We start from the raw sequence: 13399 nt of genomic DNA on the forward strand, positions 1-13399 counted from the left end.
AGTGCCGTCAGCGACCGTTTTCAGTCGGCACATGAAGTGTATTGATGTGAGATGAAGGCAAAATTGAAGCAGGACAGTCGTCGATTTTCTTTTGAACGCCAAATTAGCAAAAGAAATCAATGAAAAATGAAAGGACGCATTACTTACAAGCTGCCCCCAGTGTCAGAAGAATTACCACAATGGCATTCATTGTGGTGTAGTAACCCTTGGGCTTACGGTGAAAAATGGAAATCGGTCAACTATTTATACGCTAGGTCAGGCTGGAGATCTCGCGCCGGTGGTCATAACTCTGTGGAATAAACTTGACATTTTCTCTCGTGGGTTCCATCCTATGTGCCACACATGAATCCGTACGAGTTTTGAAACAGTGCAAATGTGTACTGAATCATCAACAGCTTAGCCATAATAATGAGGCATTTTACACTTGGCTCTTTGTTCTGATCTTCCTGAGTTGCGACAAAGTTTAGTTCAAGGCTGGAAAGTAGCCGTCTCAATCGTTGTTTTTCATAAATAGATGTGTTTCAACTTATTGGTAGAGAATGAGACCCACGCAGATTTCCAGACAGAACTACTTCCTTTCACATTTAGCCATAATAGCCCGCGCCATAATATCGGTAGTTAATTCTTACTACCTTTCCTTTGTTGTGATCTTTTTTAATAAAAAGACGAAGTATCACACGGTTAATGCCTACTTTCGTGTTGCAATTGCTTGGCTCTTTGCAAAATAGTTTGAGTTTACAAGTTCCTCAGTGTGTCTAAATGTCGGATTTGAATTCCTGGAAACTACTATTTTCTTTAATTAAAGGTCCTTTGAAAGTAGCTTTCGAAATAGTCTCTACGTGTCGTATATACTAAATAAGAATGGATAGTATACGTTTTCATGACAGACAAACTTTCCTACAATTACTCTTTTCTGAACCGCTGAAATGGAAATGACCCCTGCAAATGTAGTTGTTAATTTATATTGGTTTATTCTTTAAAATTACCACGGTTTTTGGATAAAAGAACTTAACTTTCCTCTTTTGAAACATACCCTGAGAATCTGTTGATTTAATCCAGAAGAGCAACAAAAGGTCAAAATACCTTATTTCTTCAAGTGTTAAAACGTAAGGTAATATTCTTTCTATTTTAAAAGAAAACGTATAGTATGCTCTTTAATACTGCTAAATAGCCAGTACGGAGTCAGTCATTAGGATCGTAGCTCAAAAGCTAGCTATAGGATTTAGATGGTATTATGTCCCGACGACAGGCAATCTATGATTTCAGTAAAATTTTGTTTCGAAACACCGGGCTAGCCAAATTGAATAATTGTTAACTAATTGGATAAAGGAATAAGAGTGTTGTCCCTGATCCAGCTTTTCTCCCAATCCTTTTGGTTCCTAACCTATCCTCTTTTTTGACTGCAGGGGTGGTGAATGCCTAAAATGCTTCCTCATTTGCTAACGTTTGCAACTAAAGACGTTTTTAGCACGGGCATATCACGAACTAGGACTTGAGTCATTGGAAATAACCCTTAACCAGAATTGTAAGAAAGGTTAAACCATTTAGCCTGCATGAAGTTGTAGTTTATCTCCCCCTCCCCCTCCCCTCTCTGGCCTTCCCTTGAAATATTCAGTTAAAGATGATCACGAGACCCGGAAATATCAACTTCTAACAGTCTTATTGAAATGCCCAATACAATCGAAGAAACGTCGTTACAGAGACAATTCATTGTTTTTCATCAAAATAGAGCTCTGAAACTAAAAGTTAAAACAGCGAGAAATGTCTCGGTTTCTTCAACTGACATGCTCCTTCGTTGGTGGTCAATTGTTTGTCTGGGGTATTTTGCTTTCAAAAGAAATTATGTGTACAAAGAGGGTGGTCTAGAATGGCCATAAGGTTGTTTGTTTTCATAGCAACTGAAATCGATCCAACCTGATCAAGCAGTCCTGTCAAAACTATAAATCTCCAGGGGCACCCAACGAGAAAATAGTTCAAAACCACTTAAACATAGTATTGTTGAACGTATTTTAGTATTTAAACGGTAGATATAGGCATTTTTTTTTCCCCTAAAAGTCTAGTGATCCGAAAATTATAGGGATCAAAAGTTACCTTTTCGAAAATTTCAGCCAGAAAAAAGACTCCCGAAAATTCTAGGTGACCTTTTTAGGGTAAAAATCCGTTAAAAATGGGCAATTATACCATTTTTTAAGATGTTCGAAAATCCTAGGAGAGGCAGGCAGACAAGACATTTTACAACAAATGTTCCGAAAATTCTAGATCTCAAACAGTTTTCGGAACAGATATTTTCTAAAAATTGTCGTTGGGTGCCCCTGAATCTCCAACAACCCAGCTATTCCAACTACTGGTGCTTGAGAGAAATGATGATCAGTCTCAGTGGTGACAATGGTTTTGTAAACTGTGAGGGCCTTGAAAGAAGCAATAATATAAAATATCTGTTTCGTTTCTAATAATTTCCCACATTCAAAGGCTCATGTCCACAGACGCTATCATCGATAGGCAAAGAACTCTAAGATTATTATGTGAAATTATTTTTCTCCTCCCGATGATTATAACAACAATATACATGAGCTACAAAAACAAAAATTTGAATCTTGTTTTCACGGTTTGAGAGAACTGACACTGAAACGGGACCAAACCAGTAAGTCTAAGAGTTGTTATTTTCGCTTTCGATTGAACGTGTAAAGGTCCGCTTCCGTGCGTTTATAGTAGGGTAAGAATGTTATTCTATGCAAAATATGTTCAGCTGATCCGGGATAAGTACATGAAACTCCTCTTCAGATTACTTTAAATTCTTGGCCTAAAGAAACTTCGGCAAAGTTGCCAAAAATTATTATTGAGTTTGAACGTGACGTTCTATATACGTGCATTTCTTACGTTTATTTTGTCGTCTTTGTTAGGACTCAGGACATTTCTATGAGACGCAGACCTTGACTGACGCCCTATTGACTATTCTATTGACAGTATTTTTTCAAGGGCAAACTGGAGATGTTTTCTTTTCAGACGCTCTTGGGTTAAATACTTAATCTTCATAAGTTGGCGTACCAACAAAAGCTCCCTTAAAAAAAGAAAAAAGTGCCAAGAAGATCTCCAGTCTAATGGCCACACAATTCATTTACAGTCTTTACAGACATAAGTCACACTGCGGCAGGAGATATCGTTTCTTCCTTTTTACAAAGCCATGTAAGGGCACAAGCCAAAACATCGTTAGCTAAAAGTTTGGGAACGTTCAGCATTCCACTTCTTGGTGACTGAATTGGATATCAATATCTGTCTTTGTCCAGTGGCAAAGATTTTGTTAATTCGCCTCTCAATATTTTCGAGCGTTTTGAATACAACGTAGCAACTCCCAACTATGTTTTCTAACCCTAAAAAAACTGTTGGCTAACAGTGTCATTGAAACATAAATGTAGAGTTAGCGCTTGCAATATCCCAATATAACATTGGGTCAAAAACTGGCCAACTGTGTGACGCCAGGGAACTGAGGGGTGCTGATTCTCGAACCACCGCCATTAGCTCAAAATTCCGTTCTTGCTGTCTTCGAGACTTAAGTCTAAAATTGTGTTTTGTCAATAAATCTGAATGCTTAAATTGACTCTATAACATTAAGGAAAACAATTATTGATAAGGTGAAATGAAACAGCTTTTCTTTCTGGAAATACTAAACAATAGATAAAACATGGGCGAGTTTAACAACAAACGATACTGATAAATCCAAAGCTAATGAGAATGATAACTTGTCGGAAAACTGCCCGCCTAATCGACACCCTCTCCAAAACGTCGCCAAAGCAAACATTCTCTGTCATATCACCATGATACTCTCCCGGAAAGATTTTACGGCATCATGTTCTCTTACAAAACAGGAAGGCTAAACTTTTTTTAAGTGTCATCTAACACTCATAGTTTGTTTAGACGCCTCAATTAACCCCACAAGTAGAAACTTTTTTGAAATAGCTAGACAGTTTATAATGTCTTTGTGCCCGAGATACAATCGTCTCAAATGAACTGTCCACAGACTTGTGAATTTGTAATAGTCGTAAAAGAACTGAACCAGCAATGCAAAGAACCTTTAAATAAGTTGTTTATCTTTTGTTTTTTATTTAAACAGAATGAATTGTGTACATTTCAACTAAATCGGAGATCTTATGTTCTTTTGTGTCGCGCTATTATGACGCTACATTTGTTTTCATTTCTTTACGTTTTCTTTTTCATTTCTGTAGGGCTGTCACAAAGAGCCGGGGGCCGGGGATTTTCCCCGGCTACTTTCATAGAAAACAAAAGGAAAATAGAGCCAGAAGAACTTCCTGGCTGTACAATCCCCCTCCTACTAATCGCATTTACCCTGCAACCTGAAAAGTTAGCGATAGCCCTGTGAATGATTTCTTTACGTTTTCTTGTTCGTTTCGTTTCCCTTGAGTTTTCCGTTTTTGGGTGTGTGTCATAAATTTTCAATTCCTACCTATATGTTACCTTCTTACCTGACCAGCGAAAGGAGAAAAATGACCTTCTGTCCTTTGTTGATCCCCCTCTCCCCTCTCCCCTCTGCCCTCTTTATTCTCCTCTCCCCTGTCCCCTAAGGAAGGCCTGATACTCAGGCTACTTCGGCTGAGGAGCAAGTCGAATTCGCTCTCGGAGCCTTTTTACATTAACCACACGATTTTCTTGTAGTTTTTAACAATTGATCTAACCTCAGGCGCACATCTTTGACTAGAACAAGTGGTACAAACTGGTTATCGTTGGTGCCAATATAAAAGATTGTCTCCGAATTATCATGATCGTGTCCGTTCAAATAAAAGCTACCGCTGAACGTGTAGTTTTGCATCATATCATTTCTCATTTTAAACTTTAACCCTTAAAAAAATGAAAGTGTTGAAGTGTGGGTTTTGGACGACCATTGGCAGTTAATCTATTTCAGCGTGGTTAACCTATTTTCTCCAGCGTGTTGGTGTCATTATCCTTTTTATCAAGTAAGGTGCAGCTCAGTGGCTGTTTGTCTTTATTTGCAGCAGGTTTGCCGCACTGACTTGACTTCTAACAGCGAGATCTTAGGGAGGAAATTTTATTTAGAGACGAGATTTGACATGCTTCTGGAGGTCCTACTGAATTACAATGAATAAAGGGTGCTGTTAAATAAGAAACATTATGAACGATTTTCAGACGTTTATAACTGTTGCTGATACTGTTTCTTTCGTTCTGTAAAGAGAAGAACTACCTCAGTAAATCAGTCTATAAGTGAAGGCGGAGTTAAATGTATTTTGGAGACGTCTAAGTTCATAAATGACACAAAAGTATCCTTTCTGTCGCGTGTCTGGCATTTCCAAAAGTGGGACTGACCTTATTCAGCAACAAGTGAAAGGTAAAACGACCTTAAAAACAAGCCCGTATTGTTTAAAAACGTGCTGTCAGTCACTGAGCGTGGCATGAACTGAAATCAGCTTGATTCCGGTTTTTGATAGCATCTCTACGGCCTCTCCTTTCCTTTACAATGGAAATTTGTCGTCGCACTGTGCTGATTTAGAAATAAATCTACCATATTTATAGCAGAGATCGTGGACACCCAAGTGAAAGACCTAAATTGTTCTCTAATCACAATATTAATAAAAGACTCCAATTCTCCATATGATTTAAGTTATTCTATGCTATTATTATATTCATTTCCGCCTTTATCGAACGATGTCTACGAAAAGCTTTCATATTACAGTACTTGTAACAATAATATTCAGTTTATCATCTTGCGTTAATTCAAGAACTCATTTTAACATTTACGAGATGTGCTTTAATGAAATTTTAGGTAAAAATACCTTACGATCAGTAGCATTCAATTTTCATAGATAGTGACCAGATTAGTTGGAAATGGGAGATGATTCCTGCCTAAGAGGGCAAAGTGATAGTCACGTGTCGGAAAATTGGAATTAAACCCCCAAAAGAGATCAATCCGGGCATGCCTTAGGCTTTCAAGTTTGACTCCTATAAAAACAGATAACCAATTCCCGAAACCACCCAACCTGCTTTAGTGATTGAAAGTGTTTACGAAAGATGCATGAAGTTAATGTTTTTCAACACAGTATGACGGCGTGTTGTTTTCCTTGTATATATTTCTTGACACACGACCATCGGCTAAACACCTCACAAGTGAAGCACATCCCTTTCCTGTGGATTCCCCCCACCCATAGCTCGCTGGCTAAAAGCAACAACAACTGAACAACAACGACAACAAAAACATTCTTTTGCCCGCAATAGGAACCGTTTGATTGGATGTCTTTGTTACAGAGCATCATTCTTTACTGGCTTTGGAACACTCTGGCTAGGTTGTTAAACGGCTTTAAAAACCGAAAAACAAGTTGATTTCCGATGAAAAGATAGTGAAACAATTCGTTAATTTTTAATCTCGTAAAGCGCTTAAAATACGATACCAGTTTTAGGCTAAATTCTCACGATATACAAACCTTCTCGTTGAATTTAACAGATTTTAGAACCAGAAAGACGGCCGTAGGCGATGGTTAGATACATTCACACTAGGCCGTAATTCTTTGACTGATTTGTAATAATGGTCAGTGATAAAACAATAACCCAATTCAAATCTCCCGGGTTAAGAGTCTTTGTGTATTTGTATTTTTATAGTGTCGCATTCACATTTAAGTGATATGGAAATTCCTGAATCAAAACGTTTTATTTCCAAAGGGGTTTGAATTCGGTACAACATTGAGTTAGCCGAATAGGTCTATGACTTAGATAATAGGTTTTATTTGCAATTATGCATTCTTGGTCTCTCTCATCTTCACATCCGATTGGGGTTAAACGTCGACGCCCTAGTGGTTTTCTATAAATGACAACAATCAAGGAAGAGTCAATAGGTAGCACAAATAACTCGGGACTGGAATTTCCGCGCGAGTTTTAATATCCACTTCCCAAGATAAACGAATGTGCGATAAGCGTTGGTGAATTGCCGGCGGAAAGCAGTATTAAGCATATAGATACGACCCGCACTGCTTTCCGATTAGATTAAAATATCTCGTCAGTCGAAGTAATGATGTTAATCCTTTGACCGCCTAACCTTTGAGTCTATGAGAGAGTTCTATTTTCTATCCCTTCAAATTTATCGGCAGTAATTTTTCATGGTAGCAGTGTAACAGGTAGCCAGTTCACTATCTATCAAACGCAGTTTGTGAAAGAACTTGAAATTTGCATGAAGGCCAATGAAGGGTAGGGCTTATTAAACTGCTGGATGCTAGAGTGATGAACTCACTCAGTGGGAATTGTCGCGAGGGGGGTGGGGGGGGGGGTTAGAGGGTCTCTAGATACTTTTCTGTTTGCAAAATTCTCGTATACTGTACGAAAGATCATTTTATCCATACTAATCTACAGAGGTAAATTTAACCAAAAGAAAAGGAAAAGTTTTGAACAAGTTTTTGAACCTGGCCGACACTTGTTGACAATGAAATAGACAAAAGTTATCAGCCCTATTTCAGAGAACAGGAGAACAATCATTGATTTAATGATTACCATATCAGGGCCATTTCATTGCTGAATGTAATGAAACAGTCTCTATCGCGTACTTTGGGGAGAGTCCCGGCTCTAGTACGATTTAAGTTGACTTACAACCTGGTGCTTGGACAAAGCTCGTTAAAAGGAAAGACCTCAGAAAGAGGCAAAGCGGTTGAGGGATCTAATAGCCAGAGATTTATTGCAATTTAGTGTTGAAACGCTAGATCAGTAAATAAAACTGACTTCATTAGTGCGAGGCATTGCTTCGTGGATCTTTAAGATGCTACTTTAACTTTTTACTGAGGAAGGAGTAAGGTTGGTAATGTATAGTGTGTGGGGCCTGATCTCTGCTTTATCACAGAAGACGATTTTTATTGGCTAAGTTTGTTGTTGGTTCTCTTCCTTGCTCTCAGTCTTCTCTGTCTTAAACAAGCTTTTCCAAGAAATCAAACCCAGGTCGCCGCATCTGTAACTACAACAAACTACAACGCTTCAAGGTGTTTCGATGGTAAACATGAAAAACAAATTCTATCTCCTTGTTTTCCATTTGGTTTTGTCATGGTTTTGTTGATGAAGTGAACTGAGAACTGGCCAAAAATGGAAATAAAAAAGGAACTCTAAATTGCGAATTATAATCTTGTCAACTCATTTGTTTAAAGAAGATATGTGTTTCGCTCTCCTGTCACTGTAGTGCTGGAATTTTCCTCTGATAAAAAAAGAAAAAAGACCGACAGTAATGTTAAGTCAACTCCCTCAAGTTAAGCAAGAGGTTAAAAGCCCTGTGTGTTAAAAGTCCAGAGTTCTGTACAACGCCGCAAATGATTTTCGCCTTGTATGATGACCTTAACGGAACGTGATTCACTCAGTTTCCTAACCCTAATCTGTGGAATTCAGTGTCATTTAGCGCTTAGCAATATACCCCTGCGTATTCTTTAACCGTTGTTAAAAAGTAATAGTAACCCAGAATCTTGAAGGCACCTGTTAAAATCGACGGGGAGCTACAGTTGACATTTCAAATTTCTCTTTCTGGCTTTCATTAAGCTGGTTAAACAATTACTTTTTCAACAAAATTTTAGGCATGATTGAAGGCGACATCTATCAACAGTTTGGAAGCACATTGCAAAGACATGTTGCCCATCCTTTTGACTTTATTCGAAACAATAACATTCAGTGATCATTTAACAGGTACATCAACTGCAAAACCTCGAGCGACAAATCTACATCTTGGAATATTTAATAAACATATGAGACATTGTACTCATTGATTTTCACTGTCAATACTGTCAATAATTCAAGACTGACTGACATAAAGGCATGAAGAGTGGTTTGATTTGTGAAGCGTGTGGCTATTTCACGGTGCTCATAAAACTACAGGACTTCACTCCGTAACGCGAGGACTGAAGAAGTTAGGGCAACGGGCGATGCGCGAAATAAAATTTCCGCGAGGTTTTTTTTACCATGTTCATCCATGATAATACTATGGTGTGCGTCTGTTTGCCAGTGCTCTAACAACCACACGGCCTTAAACCTTTTCTGTAATCTTTGCTCATAGTACACAAAATTAACGGGTTGATGGCACTATTTGCGTAGAGCAAAGATAGAACCGCGACCAAAATAACATTTACCGTGGAGGTCCGTTCCATTCCGTTGAATTCCAAAACTAAGGCAAATGTTACGTAGGGCAACAGACACACACTGAAGGCGACAACGATAATAATCAACATTTTTACAAGTTTGCGCTTCTGTTCCAGGCGAATCGTTGTCAGGGAGTTCTTCGCGGAATCACGATGTATTATTCGTGCCTTCCATAGAGACATAAAGACTCGGAAATAACAGTAACTAATTAGAAACAATGGCAGTGTCGCTAGAGATGCTATGAAGATCTTGTGTAGTTGCCGCAACATGTCATCTTTCCAATAGGGAAAACACACAATCACTCCATTTGTCTGCGGTACCAATTTAAGAATAAAACATGTCGGTATCCCAACTATTAAGTAACAAAGACCCCATATCACACTAACGCAGATTTTCGCCTGCGTTTTTGTGAATCGTTCCTTGAACGGCGTAACAATTGCACGGTAACGGTCCAATGCGATCGCCGTCAACGTCATAATGGAGACGGTCAAAAAAACGTCTCCGAGAGGATAAAAGATTTTGCACGCCATCTCACCGAACGGCCACGAAGCCAGCTCTTGTAAGAGTCCTATTGGCAAACTAAGCACAAGAACAGCTAGGTCACTAAGCGCAAGATTCGCTATGAAAATACTGCTGGTGGTCTTTGCAGATCCCTGCTGGAGGACACCGTAAATTACGATGCAATTACCGAAGAAACCAACCATAAAGATGACCGTAAACATGATAAGTTGAAAAATCGCATGAGCTGGAATACTCTCTTGCTCCTCATATGGCAATGAATCATTGAGTAAGGGGGCTGCTGTATCAAATTTGTCCGCCATTTTTTAACGTCGTCGACGCTTTACACGATGTTGACAAACACTGTTAAGTCCAGTTGAATCTGTCCCCTTTTGCACGTAAGAACAACTTCAACATGAAAACAACAAATGCGCTTTGCTATCTTAATGTCAATTTATAAATCCAGCGAAGAATGCTTGGTTATCACCAACAATCGCATGAGTTAAAATATCCAAGCAGTAACAACTCACAGCTAATTACATGAGCCTTCAAGAACAACTGTTATCAGATCGCTCCTGGCAGTCTACAACCAAGCGGAAATCGCTACTAAAGCTCTCTCGTAGTTTTGAGGCTGCATTCCTGAATAGATCTCTTACAATGCGACCAATTCGCCCAAGCACGTCTTTCAAAGCAGTGATCGTTTTTCTGCCGTGGATTAAACTGTGTCGTTTGCCATTAATTACCGGTTATGACAGAGTGTGAAGATTGCCAGCAATGTTTACCTAACACACAACACTATGCGTGAAATCCGATTCCTGTTTTCCTTTGTCTTCTAATTCTATTCTTGGATTGTCTCAATGGCAGTATTTTGATTCTCCCTGTTGCTAATTAATTACAAATCACTGCTTAATTATTTTCGCAGGCCGTTCTCGAAGTATTTTTGCCTTGTCGTAAAAAAGAAACGATCATCTAAACATGGCAGACTCGTGCTTCTTGCTCCTGTACACCCAATGAAATATCGCTTGCGTTTAATTTGTATTTTTACTAAATCTAGAAAGCTTTTTCTTCATCACACGCTTCCGAGATATCGGCAAGACTCACTGGCTCCAAAATGCCTGCTGATAAACTACCGCTGATAACAAAATCACACCGGAAATTCCCCCAATTATCCCGCATCACGCAATCCTTATTTTCCAAGCCCAAAATAGCGATCTGTATTGACCTCTTTTTATTTTTCTTTCAAAACTGACAAATCCCGTCAGTTTATCAAAGATTTGTGTACGAGGAAAGCCTTCGTTTTTTCATTTACAGCCGAGCGACAATCCTATGGTTTGTACGGTTTGTCGAGTCTCGTGAGTATCAAATAGGTTCCTTGACAGACGAAATGAATAAAGTTATCGAAACTCGATCCTCTCCACGTTTTTATAGGTAGATATCATGCTAAGATTCAAATAGCGATAACCTCAAACTATTGAAAAGAACCAACAGCCATTACAGCCATTGAAAGATCTGTGTGTTCGGGCAGGAGGGGAAATCCTCTTTTAATGTGGCGTCTATGTGGCTTAAAGGTCCTTAAAAGTTTTCGCAATCTGAATTTATCGCACGACGAGAGTCTGGAAGGAAATGATATCTGCTGTTTTTATGTAATAAACTTGAATAAATATGAAAGAATTGATACAGCGCGCAGGATATCTGCATGTCATGCGGCAGACATATTTCTTGGACCCGAACAGCTGATACATTGCACTGGTTCGTGCAAAGCTGTGTCATTGCCCTCGGTTATTTTCAAATGTTCCCGGCCTTTGGCAGTCCTTATGCCAACCAAACATCAAAAACTCGGAGTGAAAATGTTTTTTACCATCCATTATTATTGCGTGACCGCGATGTCTTAAACACTACTTTGATTCTCCGCAAATGAAACTGACACCATGTTGACGGGTCAATACTTTAATTATTACCGGTCTATATTGTTTTCTTCTAATTTTGTCTGAGATGAAAAGGCAATAAAAGATGGTTGATTGTAAGCAAAAACCTGCCTTGTGAAAAGACAAGGAAGATTTTTAGAGTTTCCATTTGCTTTGGAAGGAAAAAACGGGAGAATAATAACTCGCAAAATAACATTTTAAAACACATTTTTAACTGATCCTCACCGCAAGAAAACCGAGAGAAAAAGATATACCGCATGAGAAGAAAAATCAAATGGTTAAGTGTATTTTCCCTATATTTTAGTTTGCTACACAAACCTTCAATGGGGGCTTGTTGCAAACCGAAATATCTTCCAAATACACTTTACCACTTAATTTTTCTCGAAATATGTTTTTTTTTGCCAGTCTTCTTACCGTAAGCGGATCAGTTTACTGTTCTTCTGCTAGAGATTCGAATTTTTTACTCATCCAGTTCTACATAAGAGCTGGACTGATTACAGTCTCTCTTTTCTCTTAAAATCCGTCCTTTTCTCATCCCAGCCAGCGCGTAGTTTACGCATGGAGTAAGTTAAATCTTTGAAAAGAAAAATAGGAGACTATTGCTCTCAGTCTACACAAGACTATAGGCTGTCACATGGTTTTGACTTCATTAATCAGGTTTTGGATAATAACTCTATCATGAAAACGAACAATAACATAGTACACTGACACTCTCATTCATGTCTCTTGTTTTTCTTGTGTGTGTGTTGTTGTTTTTTTTGGGAGGGGGGGGGGTTGTTCTTGTTGTTTGCTTCGTACTCAGTGTTCTTATTTGTCACCTTACCGCAGGAATAACTTCCTTAAGTAAAATCTTAGGCTTAGGCCAAACGCCCGTCGAACTTTACATGTGACGAACCAAACTTTGTCGGTTAAGGTCATGAAAAGTTCAACATCTGGCTCAGTTAAAGGCAACTGGCCAGCATTTCTGCCACTTCCGTCGTTATGATTCTTTTCGACATTTTTCCTCAGTTTTTAAATGTAGATCCCTTGCCTTTATTGCCGACGAAAGGCTTGAAAGTGTCGTAGAACGTATCTGGGCTATCTTCAATCTTTATGTTCTTCCGTTTTTTGTTGTTGTTGTTGTTGTTGTTTTTGTTTTTTATCACAACGCTCTAATCGCTTTTCGAAGCTCCCGCGTAGCTAGGTTTCGGTACTTTCTGTCGAGTTTCAAGTTCTCGTTCGTGCTATCCCGCTTAGCAAACTTTCTAGCATACTTTCTTTTTATTCTCAGTGCATTTTTCCAAAGCCGTGTCATATAAGGGATATCCTGTTCTCACACTCTCTTTCCGTTTTGATTGTTGCATCAGTGCTTATTCACAGCACGTTCGAATACTCCTCTCTAGTACTGCTCATACTTTATCTTCTATGGAGGTAAAAATATCACCGACTTGCCAAGGTGCATTACTGATCAATAAGTCTGCCTGAATGTTATGCTCTTGGGCTTTTACATGCTTGTACTACCCTCATCATTCTGTGATCAATATATACCGAAAACAACGTGAAACTTCCAGAAGCTTCCTGCATGGTTACAAATTTTATGGAGGAAATGTCCTACGTCGCCCATTTTCACCCTGGTAGGTGCCAGCATTTCTCATTTTCTCACCGTCGCTACAAAATTTCATGTTGTTCCTCCAACAAAAACTGTCTCCTTTGTTTTTTTCTCTCTCGCTCTAGCTCTTTTTCTCGTTGAGCTTCGCTGGCCTGTCGCCCTACTTTCTCTTTTTCTCTGTTTTTTCTTTCTCTATACTCCAAATTTGAGGACATCAGACAATTAATTTAAGCTTAATACTTTAGACAACACGGATACAGAAACATTT

General features: G+C 38.8%; 2 protein-coding genes across 2 annotated transcripts in view; one reads left to right on the forward strand and one right to left on the reverse strand.

Moving 5' to 3' along the window:
- Positions 1–13399, forward strand: part of LOC140921383 (uncharacterized) — a 31525-nt gene that overhangs the window by 6536 nt on the left and 11590 nt on the right. The gene's annotated exons all lie outside the window — the stretch shown is intronic.
- On the reverse strand, positions 8616–10710 carry LOC140921492 (neuromedin-K receptor-like). The gene has a single exon (XM_073371495.1). The coding sequence runs from the start codon at positions 9939–9941 to the stop codon at positions 8991–8993; it is 951 nt and encodes a 316-aa protein (XP_073227596.1). The 5' UTR covers positions 9942–10710; the 3' UTR covers positions 8616–8990.

Source organism: Porites lutea, chromosome 12 (genome assembly GCF_958299795.1).
Source record: "Porites lutea chromosome 12, jaPorLute2.1, whole genome shotgun sequence".
In the NCBI taxonomy this organism is placed as follows: domain Eukaryota; kingdom Metazoa; phylum Cnidaria; class Anthozoa; order Scleractinia; family Poritidae; genus Porites; species Porites lutea.